A 25,092-nucleotide genomic window follows, 5' to 3' on the forward strand; every position below is an offset into this window, starting at 1 on the left:
ATACTTTATCTTCAATCTAAAATAAAAATAATTAAATTTATTTATTTTTCAAAACGTACACAAATAAATTAAATTAAAATTTAATATTTAAAATAAATTTTATGTGTATAATTATACCAAATTAAAATTCTCATATTAAAATTTAATATATAATTCTTTAAGATGATAATTATTTTTAAAATTTAAAAATTTCTGAGTTATGTGGGATTTAGATTTTCTAAATTATATATTTTTTTTAGGTTGAAATTTTTTAAAATCAAATTTTTAATTTTTAATTTTCTTACAATAAAATGAGATTCAAGTAGCAACTCAGGTAACTGAAGTGGGTAGAAATATTGGCTAACAAGTCGGTATACCTTCTAGAAGCCTCCAAAATTGAAATATTCAGCAACCGTCGCAGATTCTCAGTAATATATAAATATTATTATTTTTTAAACAACCAAAAAGCCTCAAATCAAATTTCATTTCTCTCTGTATCTCCCGTCCTGTTGAAACCATCCCTGACCTGAAACATGTCGTCCGACGGGAACGTCAACGGCGGCGCCGGCGCTAACTCCCTCGTTACCAATAAACCTTTCTTCTGCTACCAATGTAACCGTACTGTCACCGTCACTATAGCGTCCTCCGATCCCTCTTGTCCCATATGCCAAGGTGGCTTCCTCGAAGAATACGAAAACCCTATCCCTAATCAAGCTTCCAACTTCCGTAACCCGAATCCAGTCTCCCACTCCTCCTCGTCGTTATCAGATCCGTTCTCTTCCATCCTCCCCCTCCTTACGGCTATGAATTCTTCACCATCTCCTGCTTATGTTGACCTTGAGAGCACAGGCTTATTCGAGTCGACCGTGACAACTCGAGCTGACCCGTTCGCTTTCGATCCGTTTACCTTCATTCGGAATCATCTCAGCGATCTTCGTTCAAGCGGGGCGCAAATCGAGTTTGTGATCCAGAACAGCCCATCCGAGTCAGGCTTTCGGCTTCCGGCAAACCTCGGGGATTATTTCATCGGCCCAGGGCTCGAGCAATTGATCCAACAGCTAGCCGAAAATGATCCGAACCGGTACGGGACCCCACCAGCATCGAAGTCGGTCATCGATTCGCTACCGTCGGTGAAGATAACAAAGGATCACTTGAGTTCAAAGTCCAACCAGTGCGCAGTTTGCATGGATGATTTCGAGGAAGGGATTCAAGCGAAGCGGATGCCCTGCAGGCATCTTTATCATAAGGATTGCATATTGCCGTGGCTGGAGCTTCATAATTCGTGCCCTGTGTGCCGTCACGAGTTGCCTACGGATGACCCTGATTATGAGAGGAGGGTTCGTGGGGCACAGGGGACTAATGGAGGTAACGATGGTGCTGATACTGGTGGGAGTGGGCAGAGGTCTGCAGGGGATAATCAGACGGCGGAGAGGAGTTTTAGGATATCGCTGCCTTGGCCATTTCAAGCTCGAGCGTCTGGCTCAGGATCAGCTGATAATGCGGAGACCAGACAAGAAGATTTGGATTGATGATCGTGAGTATTATGGTCACTCATTACTGATTATCATGATAACCCTTTTTCTTGTGTTCTCTAAGTGTTGGCAATCAATTTAGGGCTGTTGAGAATTTGAATTATAGTTCAATTTCTTATGTATCATGTGTGTTGTTCAGTGGTGATCAAATGAGTTTACCATCTAATATGGTGAAGCTGGTCGTCTGAGTTTTGGGTATTTTTGGTTACAGGCCTTTGGTACATTGTTGGGTATGGCAAAATCATACAGGAATGTGGAGAAGAAACTGAGAATGCTTGCTAGGCATGACAACAAATATCGAATCTCTGAATGTGTGAATTGTGATTATGATCTTTTAGTCTTTGAACCTGGTAGCATTTGGCCAATTGTTCATGTAATATTTGTGAATATGATAGGACATTATTAGTCGAAATAATCAACTATATGCATTCTTTTCTTGGAAGTCCCTAACTGTGTCAATTATGCCTGCAAGGCTTTTCAAATTCTTTCCTTGCGTTTTGTTGTTGATGTAATGGAAACTATGATGCCTTCCAATCCATCTTTATTTTATTAATATTTTTAAAATATCACTATTTAGAGTTGCTGGGCTAGAGCTAAAAAAAATCTGAGAAGCACTGCTGTCATTATCTATTATAGTGGTGCAGTTTCTGTAATTGTGAAGGTATAGATTAAGGCATACTTTTTTTTTGTGTGTGTGTGTTCATCATACATTTAATTCTTATCTTAAAATTTTGAAAGGACAGGATAAATCTGAAGTCTGAACTTAAGCAACAAAAATCATTCCTTGCTATGTTCTTTTAGATAACCAAATTGTAACTTCGCATATTAACTCCTATTTTCTTTTTCTTCTAGACATTTTATCCCTATCTTGACAAGGACTAGATGGAAAGGAGAAGATATCTGACCTTGGTTAGGCATCACAAGATTTCTTTTTATGCTCTTTCAAATAACTAAATTTAGATTTTCTGTCAACGTGAAGATTGTAAAATTACTATAATAATAGAGGACATGTATGTGTATTTTAACGTCTCTTGCACAAGCTGGATTCTGTCTTATGTTTACTAATAGCTTTTTCTATTGTGTCAAGGATGCTTCTTTCTGTTTGGTGACTTAGTTCTATTGTTCTTTATATGGATTATGGGTGTACTGGTTTTGTAGGTTATTAATGAGTTGTTTGTTTTATGAACTTAATGTTCCACAACTGTGTAGTTATGATATAATATTTTGTGACCTTTTTTCTTTTTTCAAATTTCTATATGCTTCTAGTTGGTATATTTTTCAAAGAATTCAATGGATATTAGCTGTCAAAATTTTGGTGGTCTATTATGCAGGATTAAGTTTGTTGGAACTAATATTCTATAAATATTGAGTAACAAGGTGAACTTTTGCATGTAATGTGATAATTCTTTGAGCATAGTGAAGGTAAAAAATAGAAGTCTTGAAAGATGAAGTAGCTGAAGTTAGATGTGTTTATAGAAATATATAGGGCCTTCTGATATCCTTCTGGAATTCTAGTAATCACTGAGGTGTTTCTCCAACGCAAGAATAGAAGTTTGATTTTTTTTTTTTTTTGGGGGGGTAGTTGTTACTGGGTAAACGAAACATGTAAAGAAGTGAGATAAACGGGATGGTAGTGAATGTGTGGAATAAAGTAGAAATATAAGCTCTATACTTCCAGTGTATAACCTTCTGGCAGTAACATCATATTCAGTGGAAGAAGAGACTCAAGGAAAGTTCTGATGTTATGTAACTTCTAGCTGGTGTTATGTGTTCTATAATATTTCTGTCTTAATTTTGTTTCATTGTTGAGCTTTCTGAAGAACCTCCTAGTTGCTGGGGTCTTAAGCTGTTTATATTTTATTTAGTTATCTGGCTGAGATGTTATATTTTAGCTTTTGATTGGTCAGTTTTTGTAATGTTCGTCTTCCTTGCATTACATACTGGCCAACATCTATATGACTGATTCTTAAGTCCTGTTGAGATGCAATAAGAGGACATCTGAAATACAATATGCCTGAGTTGAATTTTTTGATCCCATGTTTGCTTTATAAGCTGACATAAAGAAGCATCCTTCAACCTCCAAGTTAATCGCAACCTTGTAAGGAGTATGAACCTTAATAAGCAATTTTATTCAGCTCAAGAGACATAATGTTAATTATCAAGGTCTGCACTTTTTTGGATACATGATTTTGCTCTGAAATGGGAAGTGGAAAGATGAGGTTGATGCTAATGTTTTGTCATTAAGTATATTCTGATATATACACACAAAATCTGAGATACCTTCTTATGGTGGCAGTTACTTGCATGGTGCAGTAGTATTTTCATTCGATATTTGTGGTTCTGAGTTATACATAGCTGCCTGCATTTTCATAGACAATTTGAACATACTTTATACGAGTCATATTTGCAAAATGACATCCTAACTTGAATGTGGTATTTGGCAGCTTGAAATCCAGCAAAACATCAGCATTTATTTCATGGGCACATGATGATAAGAAACCTCTTTCAAAGTTGGGAAGCAGAGTTTTGTATAAACATGGAGAATTAAGATCAGTATGGGTTATGTTTAAGAAAGTTCTTGTCTTGTATTCAGCATTATATGTACATTTATCTGAAGTTTTTCACAGCTTTGTTTATCAGTGACAGCTTACTTTTACTCTTTTCATACATTCTTTGGTCCCTGCCCAATCCTCTTTCATCCCAACTCTATGCTGTTCTGTCTTGGAAGAGATCAGTAAGTAGAATCAATGAAGAAATGTCATAGAAGTTCAGTTTACTTAGCTATGATGTTCTCAAGAATACGATCTTTTTATGGACCTTCCAAAAAAGGAAAAGTAAATGACCATGTGATAGATATGGTGTGATGTGACTGTTGTTTCAAATAGGGAGTAAAGTGTATCTTGTTTCCTCTCATTTCTCCTTTTCCCCTTCCTTCCACCCCTATCTTCTCCATTTTCCCTTCCTTTCTTTCCTTCTTCATCACCAGAGTTCTTACCGCCTTTTATGTTGGTTCTCAGACTCTTCCTCAATGGAAAGATCTTATTGGGGCACTTCACCTCTTCCTTGGATGTGATTGTTTTTCTTCCTTTGTATAATTTACACCCTGTGATGAATTTTCAGGTTTGCTTGGTCTGTTGTGAGACTCAAAGCCCCATGTTGGGATCTTCAATTTGAAGGTTGATGACATATCGTGTTGGCTTTGATATCACAAAAACCTCGCCGTCGGCAGATCTCCTTAGTCCCTTCTCATTTGGTATAACCTAGCTTTTGGTTAGCAGGTGCATATCGAATTTCTTTGACGTGTTTAGCTCAGGGCTCTTGGTTTTTCTTGTTTTTAGAGTCGTATGACCTTTCTTTTTTTAATAATATTCACACTAATGAAAATTTGGGGTAGAAAACAATTGCGTGAAAGTAATATGGAGATTTTTATACTAGAAGTTAAATTATATATTGTCTTTTTTACATTAAAAAAAATTAAGTAAATTAATCCTTATAAGTTAGATCGAAGAATAAATTTTTTTTTGTTAAAAATTCTCTCTTTTGTACTATTAAAAATTAGCCCAGTTGATAGAATAACTAGATGTATATTTTATATAAATCAGTTTTTAATAGTAAAAATAAATAAAATTTTAACAGAACGATTAATTTACTTTTTATTTTAACGTATAAAAATTAATTAATTTATTTATTTACTAAAAAAATTAAAATGTAATTTGACTTATATTACAAGAACTTTTGTAATACATTTATATTAACATAGACATAGTCCCAGTCCAAGTCGGATTGGAGACTTGGAGCAGCCTCACTGCCACCAGACCGAGCCTTGCAAATGGGCTCTGCTTATGGTGTTTACTAGCTATTGTTTACATTCTCCAATGAGCTATATGATGTCTTTGGTCCCCGACTGTGGAACTTATGCCGCAGGTATATTACGTAGGTATTATTTTTTTTCGAAACAATTTATATAGTCATGTTTTTCATATCATTATCTTATTTCTACAATCCTAGAGCTATCTAAGCACACATAGAAGAACCAATGAAAAGTTACCTTGGGTCTTCTATGATTTCAGAGGGTAAAACCAGAGAATATAATAGTGTAGGGTTTTGTTTGAGAGAATATCCTTCCCCACACACCACACCCAACACGGTGTGGCCAAATGATTTTGAGTCCATTGTTGTAGGTGTCAACATGCGATTGGTGTTCACATATGCATAATAATCCAATCTGCTATGTGACATGCATCTCTCATTTTATAGGAGAAGAAATCAAGATGATATCTGATATGATGGATATGTGCTGCCAAATGTCATTAGTCCTTTTCATAAATGCATCCAAAAATAGGTGGGAGCTGGGCTCCTCCAGCTTTTTAATATGTTCATTTTTGTGGCTTAAACTATGTTTCCTATTCCATCAACCACTTATTTTATATGTCCCCATTATCATCATTATTATGTATATATATTCGCATAATCATTTATTTACTTTCTAATTTTATCATAAATTTATTTTAATTTTTTATTAAATTTTTTTATCTTTTTTAGTTCGTAAACTTTTGTTGTTTATTAAAATGGTCAAAAATAAATAGAAAAATTAATGTCTGCCTATTTTGCTGATGTAATATTCACATGAACTGTCATATAAACATCATATTAACAATTAATTAATTTTAAAATTTTAAATATTAAAAAAATTAAAAAAAGTATAAAATTATCAGCAAATATTTCTTGATTTTTTTTAAAAAAATAATCGATTGCTAACGTGGCATATACATGGATTGTTATGTAGATGCCAAGTGTAGGGATTAAAAGATGCTAAAAATTAAATAGATAATTAAAATAATTTTTTTTTAAATTAAAAGGCCAAATAAATCATCAAGCTATATTGAAAGGCCAAATAAAAATTAAAAGATAATTTTATATAAATATATGAAAGTGTACTAATATTAAAAAAATTATGGTATTATTTGTTCTTTTAGAGATAATACTTAAAACTACCAATAGTCACTTATTAATCTATAAATAGGAGGATAATGTGCTTTAGTACATTCAAGCCTACACCTTTCTGCATTAATAATAATGTATATGCCAATCAAGCTAAAACTCAATTAAAAAAAAGGTTAGTCACCTTCAAAGCATTTAATATATAAAATTAAATACAATAAAAAATTTTAATACATTCAAAAACTTTTTATTAATAAATAATAATAAAATAGTACAATTTGACCCTATTTATTTTATAAAATTCCTTTGAAAAATGAAAATATGTGACCTAATTTATTTCATAAGACTCTTTTAAGAATTAAAAATATATATTACACAGAATGTAGATTAGTGAATTAAAAGTAAAAAAAAAAACTTTTATTTGCGTAATTGAAAAAAATAGTAAATAAAAAAAATGCACGTTTTCTATTATTTCTAGGTGTTAAAAAGTAGAATTGATTTTCTTGATGATTTTTTTTAAAACGATAATAAAAACAAAAGAAAAAAAAAGTAAAATCTTCTATCATAGTGATTATGAATTAGATTTTGGAGATTTATAGATTATTTGTAACAATTATTAAATTAAAGAGAGGTATGCACTTGCACCGGTGAAAAACTTAAGTGATTTTACATTTTTCGTAGCTTTTTATAATATTAATATTTTAACAATTCAATCGTTATATTTCATGCTTCATTCACGTCGATTATGCACATCAAGTTTGTCATAAATTGAAAATTTCTAACCATTCATTTTATGTAAAAAACTTTCAACCGTTAAATATATATTAATATAAACAATATTTTAGATCGATATGATAGAAATTTTGAATAGATTCAAAAATTTACATGTATGACAAGTACAAATATGTTTGGAAATATGATGGTTAAATTGTTAAAATATTAATAATATAAAAAGTTATAAAATTATGTAAAACCACTTAAGTTTTACACCGGTGTAAATAGATCCTTCCCTTTAAATTAATTGTATGTGAACAAATTTAAATAATTTATTCAATGGAAAGATTTAATAAAATTATACAAATTTAATTAATTATTTTCGAAATTCATAATTTCTAAGAGTTAAATTATACAAATTTAATTTTTCGATTTTCTAGGATTTGTTGAAAAATTTAACTACATAAAAAACTTAAGTTCATTTTTAGCTCACATGATTTTTTTTAAAAAAAATCTACTTGAAGATGATAATCCACGATTTAATTATATATCCCAAAAATTTTATAAAACTTGAATTTACAACTAGTTTAAATTTTAGAAGTCACGACATTGGCAAAATTTATTTATCATAAATATATAATAAAATAATAACATACATCATTCACATACATAACCTAAAACATGTATACATCTACAAGAATGTCACATGTTATCAAAAATTAATCAAACATAAATAAGAGATAAAATTCAGTATCGATTTATACTATAAATATAACAATCTGACTCTGATACCAATTGTTGAAAAAAACTGATTTAGAAAACGATTTTCTATCATAGCAAAATTAAAATTTTGAAGACCGAGTCGGTTTGTAATATTTTTAGTAATAATTTCTTTTCGAAAAGTACCAGTGCTTCGAGTGAGATAGATCCTAGACGTTCCTGACTTTCAACGGGATGACCTTCTCTACTATTCTCATACCACGAATTGCTTCGAGTGTGGGCTCAAACAATCACAAGCCAAACACAAATAAAAATGATTTATTACTTTTAGTAGGAAAGTAATTCTCTCTCAATAGAAACCGAAAAAATTGTTATTCCCAAAAAAATTAAAATTTGTACTTAGAAAATAAATTCTTATTATTTTTTGGCAGAATAATAATATTGAAAACTTATGTGAACTATTGTGTAAATAGCTATACTAGTGCCATATATTTTAAAGAGAAATACGAGAATCTTAGATAAATTAGTAAACCAAAAATAATATTTATTTAATAAAAAACAATATTCTACTGTGTAAGTAGAATGGATGATGAAAGCTTTTGGGCCTCTCCTGTTTTGACTTCAATTATATATACTTCCTAAACTTTAAACTCAACATTTTATGTTTTAAACCAACTCAATATAGGTTTTTTTTCCTAAAATAAATATTAATTAATTTAGATAAATTAATTTTTCAATTAAATAATTTTTTCAAATTAATTCTAATTTCGTTAAATTCATGAAAACTTTACCGTAAAAGAATCTATGAAGAAATATATTTAATTTCCATATTCAACATAATTAATTTAGATACGGAATATAAAATGCCCCTCGTGTGCTAATCAAATATTATTATATTCTATTATGATTTGTTCATGTCGTGGAAAACGCGTTACATGGAGGACCAATTGATGGAAATCTTTTTTTTATTTTGCATAAAAATTTAATCTAAAATGGAGTCCCCAGTCATTTTAAAAATAAAATGTTATCAAGTTAATGTATCGAGAAATACATTTTGAGATATAATTAAAAATAATTTAAAAATAGAAAAAGATATATGATCACTTTTAAAACTTGTTCATGGAAATCATAAAAAATAGCTAAAGAAGATTCTTTAATTGAAAAGTTTTTTTACTACTTTTTATTTAGTGAGGCCCACATAAGGCCCATGTAACTTGACTTGGCATTCTAAGAAATCATTGCTTGCTAAATTGGTGGTGTTAATTTTCTGAAGAAAAAATGACAAAAAGAAAAGGTGTGCTTAAATTTCAAGGATTAAAAAATGGGTCCCCAACAAATTAGTTTTTGTTGGATTAATTTAAAATTTTCTTATTCATTATTTGTGAGTATGTCTCAATCAATCCCTCCACCATTTTGCTTTTTTTTTTAAAAAAAAAAATACATGTGAGAAAATAATAAAGATAACGAGAATAAATTAGATAATTTCATTTGAACACAATATAAATTTCGCTGAAATCTTCTGTATACAAAGAGGGGTCTTTTGAGATTTTCTTCTCTTCTACTTTTCAATCATCAAAGAACATATCTTACCCCCCTTTCTCACCATGGAACCTTTCCCTCACTTCTCCTTCTCACCTCCTCTATTTATGATTCTTTGTGTTACGACGGAGAATTGCTTTCAAACTCACTATTTTTTTCTTTTTATCTCCTGCTTTATTGATTTTTTTGTATCAACAAAAGTGTATAGGGATTGATTAATTCTAGGTCATAAACCGAAAGTCATAGCAGTGTGCAACTTTGGCAATGTGTCAAGTGTACCTTCTAAAGGCTGAAAACTATAACTTGAAACTTGGCTTGCGGTATGATTTGGTATAACATTGTCAGAATCAAAGTTCGTCTTTCAAATGATAGAAACGGAAATACTAGTTTGACATAAAAATGTTTAAACATTGAATTGTTCATTTGGTGGTTTGGTATATTTTGATCATGCTTTATGATGATGATAGGATGTTTTTAGTCCAATTTTAGTAATTAAAATGTAATTTTTAAGAATTTCTGTAATTTATGTAAAAGATGGATGAACGAAAAAGAAATGGAGTTTAGGTTTGAATTTAGTTTTTTTTTAAAAGAGTTACAATCATAATTATAAGTATAATCCAAATCATAAATAACACATTCGTTAATTAGAATTATAATTAACTTAACAAAAACTACAACGGATTAAAAATCAAAATATGTTAGAATCTAGACGAAATGTTCGATAAACTAGAACCATAATTAACTCATTACAAAACACAACAAATTGAAAATAAGTTTATATTTAAGCTTAAACTAGAATAAATTTGGATAGGGTCTACGCATGATAAAACTTAAATCCAAGATAATTTGAGAAAAACTCACATAATATTTACACATGGGACTTAAACCTAAACACTTAAAGTTTAGGACTTCAATCTTTACCAACACCACTAAAACTTTACCCACAAGCTTGAATTAAGTCTTGGAATATGTCATACTCAATAAAAGTACCATGGAAGACCAGTAGTTATATTGCATTTTGCTCAATCTACTAAAAAAATGGACAAATTAATCATTGTACGTTAGATTAAAGAGTAAATTGGTTCGTTTGATAAAAATTTCATCAATTTCTACTATTAAAATTTTGTTTTTGTACGTCAGTATGAGGTACACGTGGCACGCCACATACAACTGTTTGGTTATTTCGTCAGTCATACCAGTTTTTAACAATTAAAATTTATGAAATTTTTAACAGAAATGGCTAGTTTTCTCTTTAATATTGTAACACCCCCTAATCCCAAACCGTCGCCGGAATAGGGTTACGAGGCGTTACCGAACATATTGGTTAATTTACAAACAATTCATGAATAAACAACAAATATATTAAAATTAAATCATTAAGTCTCTTTTATGAACCCTCGAGGCCTAAATCACGATTATAAATGAATAGAGACTTATTCAAGTACTCCAGAAATTTTTAGTAATATAATAATAATTATTTTTTAAAAAAAATTCAATATAACCCCTTTAAAAACATCTGACCTTCCCTGCAATTTCAAATTTGCAACCAATTCAACACAACAACAACTCAACAAATACAATCTTCATCCAAATCTCATTCGTTTCATAACAATATCACTAATCCTTATTTTATCTAACATTATATCCATTCATACTTTCAAGTAGCATTTAAACATCTTAGTTAATTTCCATTCATATCATATATCAACTTATATTAACTTAACTAATATACAAAACATAGTCATATAAGCTCCTATACATGCCATATAAACCATTTAAAGTATTTATAACAAAATCTACTGGAAAATCGAGATTGTGTGACTTGAGCGTGATGATCCGATCCTCTGACCCTCCCGTTAATCTACAAAGAGCAATAAACATTACAAGTAAGCTGACTATAACTTAGTAAGTTCGTCGGCTTTAACCATAAATCTTACCAAATATTAGTTTTCCAAAATTCAAATCATATGGACATTTCAAATAAGTTACTTTCATCCTGTAAGTCATAATCTCATTTTAAAAAAAAAATTACTTAATTGAGCTCAATAATAATAATGATAACATTACTTACATTTCTTTTTCCACACGTTACATTTACGACTTACCAACTTGTCCATTTAAGGAACGACTTATGGATTTGAGTACATCGTGATCTGAAGCCCGAAGTCTAGCTGAAGCACATAAGTGCTAAACGGAAGCCCAAAGGCTAACTGGCTAACTGAAGCACACAAGTGCTAAACGGAAGCCCGAAGGCTAACTGAAGTTCATCAGAGCTGAACTGAAACCCCAAAAGGATTAACTGAAACTCATATGAGTTAACGGAAGCTCGTAAGAGCTAAAGAGAAAGCAAACACGAGAATTCGCAACAAATGCTGAATCTCGATTTACTTGAGTAATTTACCGTCAATTCATCTTTTTCACTGAACAATCGTACTCATTTCCTGCGTTCCGTTCCTCCGAAATACTCAGTTCAATTTCGTAATTTTTGTACATAATTTACTTATTTTCAACAATTAACATAAATAAATATTAATCACCATTCATAAAATAAAATTGAAATTTAATAATTTAACCGTGCGAAGTTACCCGGAACAATTTGCAGTAGTTGTAAAGATTTCTGGAACTATTCCGAAATTTTTTCTTTTCCTCGTTTATCCTCGATTTCTTGATCTATAATATAAAATTTTTCACTTATCAGTATTGACTTCACATTCATTCTATTTCACATCCTTAGTGTTTATAACCCGCTTATAAGTAACATTATCTGCAATTTCACTATTTACCTATGTATATTCAATGCTGTCCATCCGTATCATAGTCACTAAATTATTTTTATCTTGAGCTACAGAACTTTAAATTAGGATCCGATAATTTTTCCTGAAATTAGACTCATATATCTTCTTATCATAAAATTTTCATAATTTTTGGTTTAGCCAATACGTACAGTTTATTCTTTAAAGTCACCCCTGTTCTGGTGTCTGACAGTTCCGACCCCTCTTAACTAAAAATTGATTATCTCCTTGTACAGAATACGTATGATGTTCCCATTTGTTTATCTTGAAAATAGACTCATCTAGAATTTTAAACATGTAAATTTAAGCTCCTAATTATTTTTATCCAATTTTTGATGATTTTACAAAGTCAGAATAGGGGAACCCAGAATTATTCTGACCTTGTCTCACTAAATTTATTATATCTCATGATTTACAATTCTATTGCTTTCACCATTTCTTCTATAAGAAACTAGACTCAATAAGATTTATTTTTATATTTTATTCATCCTCTAATTCAATTTCTAAAAATTTTGGTGATTTTTCAAAGTTAGACTATTGTTGCTGTCCAAAACTGTTTTAGTGAAAAATGTTGATTTCCATTTTGCCCGAAATTTCTCAGTTCATACAATTCAGTCCTTACTCAACTAACCCCTCAATTAAACTAATTTTGCTCAATTAATACTTTACCTAGACATTATAAGTTATTTCACAACTATTTAAATTCAAAATTTCCACATAAAACCCTAACTTCAAACTCTTTCACCATTAGGTCCCAAACATTCACTTTCTATTCAATTCTTTCAATAAAATCAGCATATAAACAATTTAAAGCTCTAATTCCATGCTAAATCATCATATACTTCCAGCACATATTCATAGAAACTTTCAATTTCTTTCATAGAATAAAAAACTAATGAATTCAACAAGTGGATCTAATTGTAAAAGTCACAAAAACACAAAAATTTCAAGAAATAATCAAGAATTGAACTTGGTTTCTGTAAATATATAAAAAACCAGCTTAAGAAAACCCTTATATGGTGTTTTTACTGATGATAATGCAGAAAAATAAAGAGAAATCTAGATAATTCCACTTTAGTCCTAGTTTTATTAAGTAAATTTTGCAATATTCCAATTTTGCCCTTAATTCATCAATTTTCCTGCTGATTTCATGCCCCTTGCCGTTCAGCCCAAGTAGACCTTGGGTCTATTTTCCTTTTAAACCCTCTTTCTTTTATCATTTAAGCTATTTAATCATTTCCCATAATTTTACATTTGTTATAATTTAGTCCTTTTTATTCAATTAACTATCAGAACTTTAAAATTTCTTGACAAAAATTTAATACTAACTTATTAACACTCCATAAATATTTATAAAAATATTTATGACTCGGTTTAAATTTTTCAAAGTCTCGATACCTCGTTTCCGATTCTAATTTTTTTACTATTTATTTCTAGTACACTATTCGCTATTTCAAAAATTTTCCTAACTTCACATTTAACTTATATTCACTAAATTAATAATATTTCTACTCATTTATTGGATTTAGTGATCTAGAATCACTGTTCTGACACCGCTAAAAATTTAGACTATTACAAATATAATGTACATGAATTAATTTTATAGAATAACATACAATTTAATTTATAATACAAGGACCTCCGTAATATTTTTACCGTCATACTCACATTCAAGATTTTAGTTAAAGAAGAAGATAGCTGATAGCCTTCTAATTTTATATTAATAATACACTTATAAATGTTGATATCTTTCATCTTTTGATTTTAATTTTTTTTATTTAAAGTGATACTTAAATTATATTTCTATTACTTAAATCATCCAAACAAAATTTATAAACGCAGTCATGTAGCAAAATAACACATAAGCAATGCCATGAATTTATTTATATATAAATTCAAAAATATTTAAATATTAAAAATATATATAAATTAATTATATGGAATATAAATAATTATAATTTAAATTAAAAAATATTTAAATTAAAAGTTGAGTTAAATTAACCAAGCAAAGTCAGTCAACGAACAATTAACTCTAGTCAATATCCAATCAACAAACGGTGATTATGTTATCGTTTATGCAACATGTTGTAGCGTGGTTGAACTAACTAACGATTAAATGATGAATGTATTAACTTAAAAAATAAAAAAATAACAAAAAGGTAGTTTAAATACTGCATTAATAATAAAAAAATACTAACATTAGAAATTTTATCATTTAAGCCTAAAAAGATCCTTTAATCAGATGGCATGCAAATGTCCAGATCAGGGTGTCGGATGCCCTTGTTGATAGCCCGTTCTTGATTGGATATTCAAATTTTTGAATTTTCAAAAAAAAAATTGAAGTGTTTAATTTTTATTTTTTTTAAAAGCATGAAATAAAATTTTGAACTGAAAAAATATTTTTCATTAAGAGAACATAAAAAATGAAAATATTGTCATAAAGACAAGCATAATAGTATAAAGAAAATGGCTAATATGTTGTGAGTCCTTATATTTTGATAAAGTTTGAGATTTGTCCTTATATTTAAAAAATTTAAAAATAAATTATATTATCATTTTAAGTTTAAAATCTTAATCCAATGATTGAAATCATTAGTATTTTTATTCAATAACTGTTAATATCACAAGTTGATTAAACTATCTTTATATGACATGGCAAATGATTAATGAAAAATAAATATGTTAGGTTGAAAATTTTTGTCCGAAAATATTAACAATGCTAATAACTAAATTAATTTTTTAATTAAAAATAAAAAAAATATTTATTTTTTTAAATAAAGAAACTAAATTAATCTTTATATGAATTGGCAAATGGTTAAATTTTTTTAAAGTGCTACTAAAGCCCTGTATTAAAAATCAGATTAAATTTTAATTATATATTTTTATGAGAGTTACAATGCAATAATATCATTTAAAACTGATTGATGGTTTACATAGTTGATTTAAATTTCCTTCATACAAAATTTTAAAATTAAAAAAAAGTGGTGAAATAATTAAGCATGACAACTAATAATGTGCATGGTTTTGGGAAAAAGGTGATGTTATTAAAATAAAAAAAGGAGGATTCTAAAATAAGATGTGGCATAATAATGATTAGTTGGGAATTGAGGGATAATGTTGGTATTTATGTTGTAATAAAACCATGGAATTTTGGATCTAATCAATCAAATTAATGAAATTTGGGATTTTGTTTAATAATTGGATTGGTCGTGTTAAAGTACATCAACCCCGCAACCAACTTATGATTGTTGCTTTTCTTTATTTCCCACAGGCCACAATGGGGAAGGTGTGTCACTGCACTCTAAAACAACCACATCTATAATCACAGGCGGAATTATTTTTTTTTAATAAAAGTCGACTTTTAGTAAAAATATAAATTTATCATTTTAATAGTTTATATGTTTATAATTTTTAAAATATTAAATTAATTTTTTTATCATTTTTAAAAATTAAAGTGTAATTTTACCAATACTAATTTATTATTATTTTTTATACAATATTAGGGTTGAGCCGTTAGAGAATCGAGTCACAGAGCCGTTTGACTGGAGTTTCAACCATTGCTCTATATAAGTTAATATGATATTAAGTTAAATATACAATATTGTAATGGAAATATTAAAAATAGGTTAAATTCTACTATTAGTCCCTGTACTTTGTGAATGTTGTGAATTTAATTATTGTACTTTAATTGGATCATTTTGGTTCTTGTACTTTTTAAATTTAAAATTTGAATCTTCACAAAACGATAATTGTTAAATTCTTTAAGTTTTGATACTTCTAAAATCTGATATAGTAATATTATCATATGTGTAATGCCATTCCAACTTATTATATATATTACTCACTAAAGATATCATTAATGGATTAATGATAGTCATTAGCATCAAGAATGAAATTTCAAATTTTGGAAACTATATTGACTTAGAATGGTTAATTGAAGAATATAGACTAAATTTACAACTATACACATTATACAAGACTAATAATTGAATTTAGTAGACGGTTCTATGGCACACTCGGAAAACGTACCAAATTTTTTCTATGTTTACTAAAATTTCTAACACTATACCAATACTTTTGTTAGAAATTTTGGTATACGCTTTGAGCATATTGTAGAATTTTCCTTGACCTAATAAATTTAACAGCTGTTATTTGAGTCAAAATTAAAATTTCAAAATTTAAAAGTATAATGACTTAAATTGACCAATTCAAAAATTACAAAGGTTAACAACAAAAATTAACCTAAAAAAATGTTAAGTTCTTTATGCTAAGAATTTTAATAACAAATATATGTAATGGTAATAAAAATATATAATTACTAAATATTAAATAAAAAAATGATACGAGTGACTTAAATCAGCTTGAGTTAGTCATCTATAAATATAAACAAATTTAAGCAAAATTTAATTTCCATGTTTTACGGTGAATTGACTTAAGTAAAGTTGAATCCAACCTACACAAATTATTACTCATTTTCGCTTATTTTTTACAAGAGCATTACTTATTTTTCTAATTTTAAATTTAAATTTGCACTAACTATTCTTTATTTTATATCTAACTATTGCAATATATATGTAATAAACTTTTTTTCTCATATTATTACACTAGTAACCAAACGAGACATAAAACATATCGCAACTTAAATAAAAATAAATTTAGACACAATTTACATATAATAAGAATTCATATATAATTTACGCATCGTAAAATGTAATAAAATTCAGATAATATTAAATTTAATATTAAGCTAAAAGCCTTATTTGCAAAGAATCATTAAATATGAGGGGGGAACTATTAATAAACAGTGAGAAATGGATAATAATGAAATTACTGAACGTACCTGGAACCTTCCATCTACTCAAAGGACGGTCCCTTTTTTGATAAATTAAATAAAAACAAAATTCATTCTTTCACGAAAATTAAAATTTTAATTTTTACTTCAATTTGTCCTACTTACCAAAACAAAGAAAATAGAGACAAACGCAACTGGGAGGAGGGTTTAACAGGATTATAATTCATTAATTTTTAAAAATTTTATGTAAAGTAAAAAGATGAAATTTTAGCAAACGTAAGCTCAATTCTGTTTAAGGATTCTTTTGGCTAGACAAGCATGAGTAATTTAGACAATGTATTAAAAAAATCCAGATTTTGAAATTAATACAATATTTAATCTTTAATTTTTTTTCCATTTTGTGCATAAACCTTTATTTCCACATTAGTCTCTCAAATTTGAAAATTTTTTCTCAATTTTAGTCCCCTAATTTTTTTTATATAAAAAAGTATATTTTTGGTAAAGACATAGTACAATAATAGTGTTATATGAGTCCTAGCTTTCTAATAAAAAATTGCATTTCTAACTTTTTTTTATAAATTATTAAATTATAAATTTACATGTCATAAAATTACATTTTGTCTTCTAAATGAAAAAAAAATTAATTTATTTTACAAATAATACAATCATAAATTAATATATAGTGAAATTATAAATTTATATATTAAAAATATATCATTCTAATCTCTCTTAAAATTTTTTTTAAATTTACCCATAACCAAATTTAAAAAAAAAAAATTCTCAAATTTAACAGGATCCAAAAATTTTCTAAATATCGCTTTTATCTCAAAAACAAAAATGAAGTGAAAAATTGGGAGGAGGAGGCGCGTGGAATAAAAACAGAGAAATCGCGGGGAAAAGAAAGGCGGAGGGAGGAGGGTATGAGCTGTGGGGGGGATATGTACAGTGGGACCCACCACCCATGTGCCCTCCCTCTTCTCTCCACCAGCATCTGCCTCTCAATCATCACCATTCTCTTCCCTCTCTCTCTCTCTCTCACGGACACACACCATCTTTGTTTGTGAAAGAAATTCTAATTCCATTTCCTTTTCTTTCTAGATTTTTTGTGGGTTGTGTCCATTAACCTTCTCCAGCAATTACCCCAAAACAGCTAGACAAAGCTTTTATAGTCTTTGACGCGAAAGCTAAAGCTAAACTACATAAAGGGTAAGAGTGTGGTAGTCCTACTCCGGCCCCCACGATGTCCAATTCAGAGACTGCTGCTACTAACGGATCGTTAATGGACCCACCGAGACATCAGGCGCCGGCAGCCAATGGTTCACTCGCAGTTAAAAAGCCTCCCACCAAAGACCGTCACAGCAAAGTTGATGGTCGTGGGAGAAGGATCAGGATGCCCATCATTTGCGCTGCTCGTGTTTTCCAGTTGACCCGCGAATTGGGTCATAAATCCGATGGTCAGACTATCGAGTGGCTGTTGCGTCAGGCTGAGCCTTCTATTATAGCCGCCACTGGTACAGGGACGACTCCTGCTAGTTTTTCCACCGTGTCGGTTTCCCTCCGCGGAGCTAATTCTACTTCTTTGTCGTCGACCACTTCTTCGTCGTCTTTGGATCATAAGCCTCTTTTGGGTCCTACCCCGTTTATACTTGGGAAACGCGTCCGGTCCGACGACGATAACGCCGGAAAGGACGATTCCGGAGGGCTCACTGTTGGACCAGGAGTGGGTTCCATTGTGGGACCGAACGGGACACATCCGGGTGGGTTCTGGGCTCTTCCAGCAAGGCCAGACTTTGGTCAATTGTGGAGCTTCGCGGCCCCGCCTCCGCCGGATATGGTAGTACAGGCGGCTGCTCAGCAACCCGCTGCTGCTGCTGCGTTGTTCGTTCAACAACAGCAAGCGATGGGAGAAGCGTCGGCGGCTAGGGTCGGCAATTATCTTCCTGGTCACCTAAACTTGTTAGCCTCGTTGTCGGGTGCTCCGGGAGGATCGGGTCGAAGAGACGAGGATCCGCGTTAAGATTTGGTGGACCATTTTACCCTTCTTGTTGTTGGGAGTATATATAGATTCTATAAATATTTGTGTATGGTTGTTGCTTTTTTGTGTGTGCGAGGATGTGGAAGATGATTGCTAGTTGGAATTCCTAGGGTTAGGGAATTAGGGTTTTGAGGCAGATAATTTGGAGTATGGATGATGAATGGATTCAGATTAGGGTTTTTCCGCAGCACTTCTATTTGATGATTAATTAGGGTTTTAGAGCAATTGTTTAGGGTTTTGAGATTGGAGAGGGGAGCCGAGTGCTGAATTTGGGGATTGGTTGTGTTGTTTGTCCCCATTGTGGAGCTCATGATGACACCCAAATAGGGTTGGATCGATTGTGCTTCCGGGCATTAACCCTTATTGCCATTGGTGTCTAAGAATTACTAGTTTCTTTGCTGCTATGCGGCATAGCTTAGCATCAAACACTACATTACGCTGGTTCTTAAGGACGTGGGTTGATCTGGCTCTCTTTTTAGCTGCTTTCGTTGTCGATCGGGATTACTGCTGTGTGAAAGATAACCGGCTCCGTCTCCTCTCTGTAAGACCTCTGTTTTGGAAAAAAAATTTAGTTGCATTCTTAGCGATTTCTTAGAATTATCAGCGTGCAAATAATGTGATATTTTATGTAAGTGGATTGTTTTTGGGTGCCTGTTGTGTGAATAATAATACCCCATCTGTTTTTCTTCTGCAATTTCTTTAGAATGCTCTTCTTAACTTCTGCTTCACCTACTAATTTAATGTACTTGATATTTATGTGTTCTTCCACAAGCATTGCTGCATTCTTAATAAGAGAACTCATGTTTGAATCTTGAAAACAATTTTGGAAACATTAATAGTGTTCTTTGTTTATGATGAATTGAAAAATGGATAGTTCATTGAATTTTAAAGCTAGCTATTTTCCCGGACTTTGTCCCTCAAAATTGGTTAGCATTAACTATTGCAGTGGCAGTGCTATTCTATTGCTACATAATTATGTGCAGTATCAGTAGAGAGTTAAGTGGAGTTTACCTAACATTGTTTTCTTCTTCAATTTTGAATTTTATTTAAAAAACATACAAATTTTTACCACTCTCCAACAGACAGGTCCTTGAAAATAACTGGATGGTTACTGAAACATTAACTGATGGGAGGTGAGAAACACATGCAGCAGCAGTGATCTTGTCGACCTAAATCTGGAAAGATAAATGAAGTTAATACAAAGTGGTGAAAGAAATTATCCTAACGAGAAAATGTGTAATGCATTTTTCATTCATGGAGGCCATCCCTGAAGCTTACCCATCTTTTTATGACCTAAAGGAGATGCTGACTGCATTGCAGTTTCTGGGAAAGAGAATCAAACTCAACTTCGTAATTAAGCTGAAGCTTCATAGCTTTGTATAATTTCTTAAATTGTAATAATAGATTAATTTGGTTGCAACAGAAAAATAGGCCCACCATTTGCCTATCATTAAAGGGCATGCCCCCATTATAGTTGGAACAGCTTTTACAGTGTGGTGGGCTAATTTGGAAGTAAAACACATCCAAATGATGGGGAGCCTCATATTTCAGATTTGGGTGGTTAATACCAAATTTCTACGTTTTTTGTGTTGCATTTAAGGATAAGTGTTACATGTTTATGCTCTTTAATTGGAGGTGCTGCTGGTTCTTTACTCTTCTTTGCTTTTATAACATTACTCCAATTCTTATCTAATTCATTTTAAATTGGAATAATTTGAATTATTGAGATACTGAATCAAGTTTTATTTTATTATTTTTGAAAATAAATTGAACACAATTAATCAGATTTGAAATTTGAAAAATTGACAAGGTATGTTTTTCTCTCTGAATCTTTTCCCTTCTTTAGGGTTTCTTTAATTGTCTAGATCTATTTGAGTACCTAGGTTTTGAGCCTTTATTTGTTTTTGTGTGGCTTCATTGAAGATCAAAAGGTTGGAAACCGTACTTGACACCATTGTGTACTCCTCTTTCTTCTGATTGAAGTCCATGGAGATTCCATTGGAGGAGGGGGATGAACATAACTTTGTTTATGACAAGGTTTACGGTGATTGGAAGAATTATTGGCAGGAAAATTCTAAATCGCAAGGGGGATTTGGTCCAAGGATGAGATTCTCTGCATAAGAGAGGTTGAGGGTAATGTGGTGGCGATCTCTTTCAATTCTGAACGTATGATGCGACGAGCTATTGAGGAGAGCCCTTGGTCCATTATGGGTAATCCGCTACAGTTACAGAGGTGGGAAGGGGATCTTGTGATTTCTGAAATTGACTTCTCTTGGATTCAGTTCTGGATTCAAATTCATAATATCCCATTGGAGAGCAATTAGGGAAAGTTTTAAAGGTGGATGATCCACAAGGTTGTGATGGAATTGGGAGGAGCTTCCTTCATGTGCGAGTGGAGATGGAAGTAAACAAACCTTTGGTGGATGGCTTCTGGGTACCTCGGCATCTATTAAGTATAAAAACTGTCTGACTTTTGTTATTTCTCTGGAATGCTTGGACCTACTGCGAAATCCTGTAAGAAGGCACCATTGGACTTGGATGAAAACAGTTTTTCTTTTCGATTTGGTCCTGCTTTGAGGGCTAGTTTTGTCAGATCTGAAATTAAATGGGAAGGGGCAGGGGTGTCGATTTAGGTGATAAAAGGGAGGGGAATTATTTGTGGGAAAATAGTGGTAGATTAGTAGAGGGGGCAGTGAGTGCTGGACATTTGTTTTTTTTTTTGGGGGGGGGGGGGGGGAGGGATTATGGCAGAGTTCGAGTTAAGAGTAAGGTAGTGGGTCATGGGTTAGAGGGCAAAGAAAAGGTGTTTAAGCAGCTTGGGAAGGAGAATTCTATGGGTTTGGGGTGTCACATTTAGGGTGAGTTTGAATGGCCGGTGCATTTATTTGCGGTTAGTATAAAAACAACGATGACGGTGAGATTAAATATTGTAGTATAAGATAAAAAGTAAATTAAACGCATCGCATCTCACTGCTCATCTAAATCCACCATTAATCTGGTTGTCGGATATGAATATGTAATATCACTTTACGTTTTTTGAGCTACTTAGATTGTTTCAACCCGTTATGTCAAGTAATTTGATAATCGGTTTCAAGAATTTTCATGAAAATCACTATTCATTATAGTGTCATTTTAATTTCACTTAAACTTTACAATCTTTTTTAATTAGTATCATATAAAACTTTTCAACCTATTCAATTTAAATCCTTATAATACTACCAACTTATCAAATAATACTTGATTAATTCGTCATATAACAATTATTCACTTAATGTCTCATCAATTTTATTTAAACATCTATTGACAATTTCCTTTTCTTATATCAACTTCTTAATATTACAACTCTTCATTATTTTACTCTTCTTTCTTTCCGTTCCACATCTTATATGTAACATTAATTATTCTTTCACTAATTACACATATATTCTTAACAATGTTGTTTATTTGAGGAGCAGTCACCAAATTATTTATGTCTTGGTCTACATAATTCGAAATTAAATTTGCTTCTTGTTTTTGAAACTAGATTCAATGAAATTTTTACCATAAAAGAATAATTTCCACATAAGCCAATTAATACAACATTTTCTTCAAATCTTCTCCTACTTTGACCTTTCTCCCCTAAAATTATTTATCTTTCAGTACATAATTCGTATAATGTTTCCATTTGTTTCTTTTGAAAATAGACTTTAAGATTTTATGCATATAAATTTCATCTCCTAAATATCTTTTTTTTAATACAATTTTTAATGAGTTTTTAAAGTCAGAACAAAGAAACCCAAAATTAATCTAACATTGTCTCACTTAAATTTATTTATCTCATAATCTACAATTTTGTTTCTTACACCGTTCTTTCTATACAAAACTAGACTCAATAGGATTTGGTTTCAAGTTTGATTAAACCTCTAACTCAATTTTTATATTTTTTTTTGTGAATTTTCAAAGTTGAGCCATTGTTATTGTTTTTTTCAAACCTCTAACTCAAAGGAATTTGCTTTGTCAAATCCTACACTACGTATTAATCATTGACACTTTAGTTCATGATTTTTTTTACATACGAATACACTTAACTTGCCACGTAATTCACTTTAGTCCTTTGAAAAATAACTAGAATTCATTTGAGTACTTATATCTTTTTAACTAAAATTTTCATTTCCTTAACTTCACTACTTTGTTTTCTTATCTTTGTCATCTCCTTTCCTTTCTCTACACTATTTTCCATCAATTTCTCTTCTCTTCAGTAACATATTAAGAACACAAAACTTTACATAATAAAACTCTACTTTAACATCATTTTCATGCTTTTTCAACAATATCAAGCTTAAAAACATAACAAAATCTCGATGTTCTTATTTTGTCCTATTGATTTCAAGCCTTAGCTTGATTTTCTCTCTCTTCCAGCTTCAATTCTCTTGAGTCCAAGATGATATTCATACTCACCATAGTCTTCTTGTCATTTTTCCCTCTTGGAGGTTGTGAAAATTCCTTTGATTTCCAGCTGAAAATGATGAATTTTGATGGAAAGGACCAAATTGAATAAAATTCAAAACTTCTTCTTTTTCCCCCATGGTGGACGACAACATGGAAAAATGATAGATAATTTCTTTTCATCTTTTCCATTATTTTTTCATTAATTAATTAATAAAAATATCAATAATAAAATATTCCAACCAATTATCTTTCAACACCATATAATCTATAATTATTAGACTTTAATAATAATAATAATAATAATAATAATAATAATAATAATAATCATAATGAAATGATCATTTTCCCTTGAAATTTCTCAACATTCACTTTTGAGCCATTACTTACTTTTGAAAAAATTATAATTTAGTTCATTTCATTTCTCCACTTATTCAATTTGGCCTTCATTCACTAGTTTATTTTATATTTTAGTCTTTTCCTCCTTTGGGGAATTTTCACTTTTGGTCCTTTAAATTTTCCATATTTATATTTTGATCTCATAAATTTTGAATATTTACACTAACGCCACAATAATTTTCACATTTTTATGATTTAGTCTCTTCCTTAAATTAATATGTCATGTCATACTTCTTGATTCAACTTCCTTCGTCATTCATCAACTTTTACTTTTATTGATTTTATACATTCTTTCATTAAGAATTTATCACATTTTTTTTCTTTAAATTTACACTGTTTTACGATAAGGGATTTTGGATGTTACATGTGGAATGTCGTATAAGGCCCTTGAAGGAGAATCCTAATCTGGACAACTATGAGAAGTAGAAGAAGATAGATGACAATGTCGCAAATGTTGTTGGGAATCATTATAGTACTGAAATGCCTTTAAGGGAAAGTAATTTTGTGATCATTATAGTAAGAAAAAAGGAAATTGGGAAGAGAGTTTTGGGAGGAATGGAAATAACAGTGACAATTTGTATAAGGTGAAGGCCTTGAGTGTGAACGTTAATAAGGTGGGTTAAGTTAGTGAGGTTAATTGCTTCTATATTGTCGAGCTGCCTAAAGAAAAGGGGGAGAAGGAAGTTCATGAATGGGGTAAGTTGCTGGGGGAATTGATTCTACCTTCAAAATCTAGAAAACTAAATCTAAAAAGAGGATTTATAGCAGAGCTAATGGATAATGGTAATGTGGAAATCTTGAAGAAAAGTAAACTAGAAAAATGTGCTTTAGTGAATGCTGATGTGGGGGGTGGTGTTTAAGAGACCAATGGGAGCAAGAAGTCTTGGGAATAATAGAACTAAGGATGGAAGAAAGGTAGGGCCTGTGAGTAGAAGAATTATAGGAATGGTAGTTTTAAAGTTTCTGCTATTGAGTTACTTGATTGTATGAAGGGTTTTTTGGTGGATGTCCCTATTGCTGAATCACACAATAGTTTGGAAGTGGATAAGAGCTTTGGTAGTTGACCTACAACAGCCACCAAGTAGTCATGATTGCTATTTCCTGGAATTGTCAAGGAGTGGGGTCTCGCTTGACAGTACGAGCTTTGAGAAAACTTATTAAGAAGTACGACTTTGGTTTAGTTTTTTAATGGAGACAAATAATCGAATGGAGAAGGTTGATAAG

The 25,092-nt window shown here is 30.8% G+C and overlaps 2 protein-coding genes across 6 annotated transcripts; both read left to right on the forward strand.

Annotated features, from left to right (window-relative positions):
• The first annotated feature begins 320 nt into the window (after positions 1-320).
• On the forward strand, positions 321-4,174 carry LOC107886885 (E3 ubiquitin-protein ligase RING1-like). 3 transcript variants are annotated; one of them, XR_005918324.1, is made up of 3 exons: positions 321-1,513; positions 1,723-2,420; positions 3,956-4,174. XR_005918324.1 is itself a non-coding variant. In XM_016810982.2 (2 exons), the coding sequence occupies exon 1, from the start codon at positions 513-515 to the stop codon at positions 1,506-1,508; it is 996 nt and encodes a 331-aa protein (XP_016666471.1). In that variant the 5' UTR covers positions 324-512; the 3' UTR covers positions 1,509-1,513; positions 3,956-4,174. The 3 variants fall into 3 exon arrangements, 1 of the variants encoding a protein (XP_016666471.1); XR_001680943.2 differs by having other exon boundaries at positions 412-1,513; positions 2,364-2,420; XM_016810982.2 differs by lacking the exon at positions 1,723-2,420 and having other exon boundaries at positions 324-1,513.
• Positions 4,175-17,841: 13,667 nt separating this feature from the next.
• LOC107886883 (transcription factor TCP21) lies at positions 17,842-21,554 on the forward strand. 3 transcript variants are annotated; one of them, XM_016810980.2, is made up of 2 exons: positions 17,842-19,585; positions 20,968-21,554. In XM_016810980.2, the coding sequence occupies exon 1, from the start codon at positions 18,250-18,252 to the stop codon at positions 19,024-19,026; it is 777 nt and encodes a 258-aa protein (XP_016666469.2). In that variant the 5' UTR covers positions 17,842-18,249; the 3' UTR covers positions 19,027-19,585; positions 20,968-21,554. The 3 variants fall into 3 exon arrangements, with proteins under 3 accessions (XP_016666469.2, XP_016666467.2, XP_016666468.2); XM_016810978.2 differs by lacking the exon at positions 20,968-21,554 and adding an exon at positions 20,127-20,696; XM_016810979.2 differs by lacking the exon at positions 20,968-21,554 and adding an exon at positions 20,131-20,696.
• The last annotated feature ends 3,538 nt before the right edge of the window (positions 21,555-25,092 follow it).

Source organism: Gossypium hirsutum, chromosome A03 (genome assembly GCF_007990345.1).
Source record: "Gossypium hirsutum isolate 1008001.06 chromosome A03, Gossypium_hirsutum_v2.1, whole genome shotgun sequence".
In the NCBI taxonomy this organism is placed as follows: Eukaryota; Viridiplantae; Streptophyta; class Magnoliopsida; order Malvales; family Malvaceae; genus Gossypium; species Gossypium hirsutum.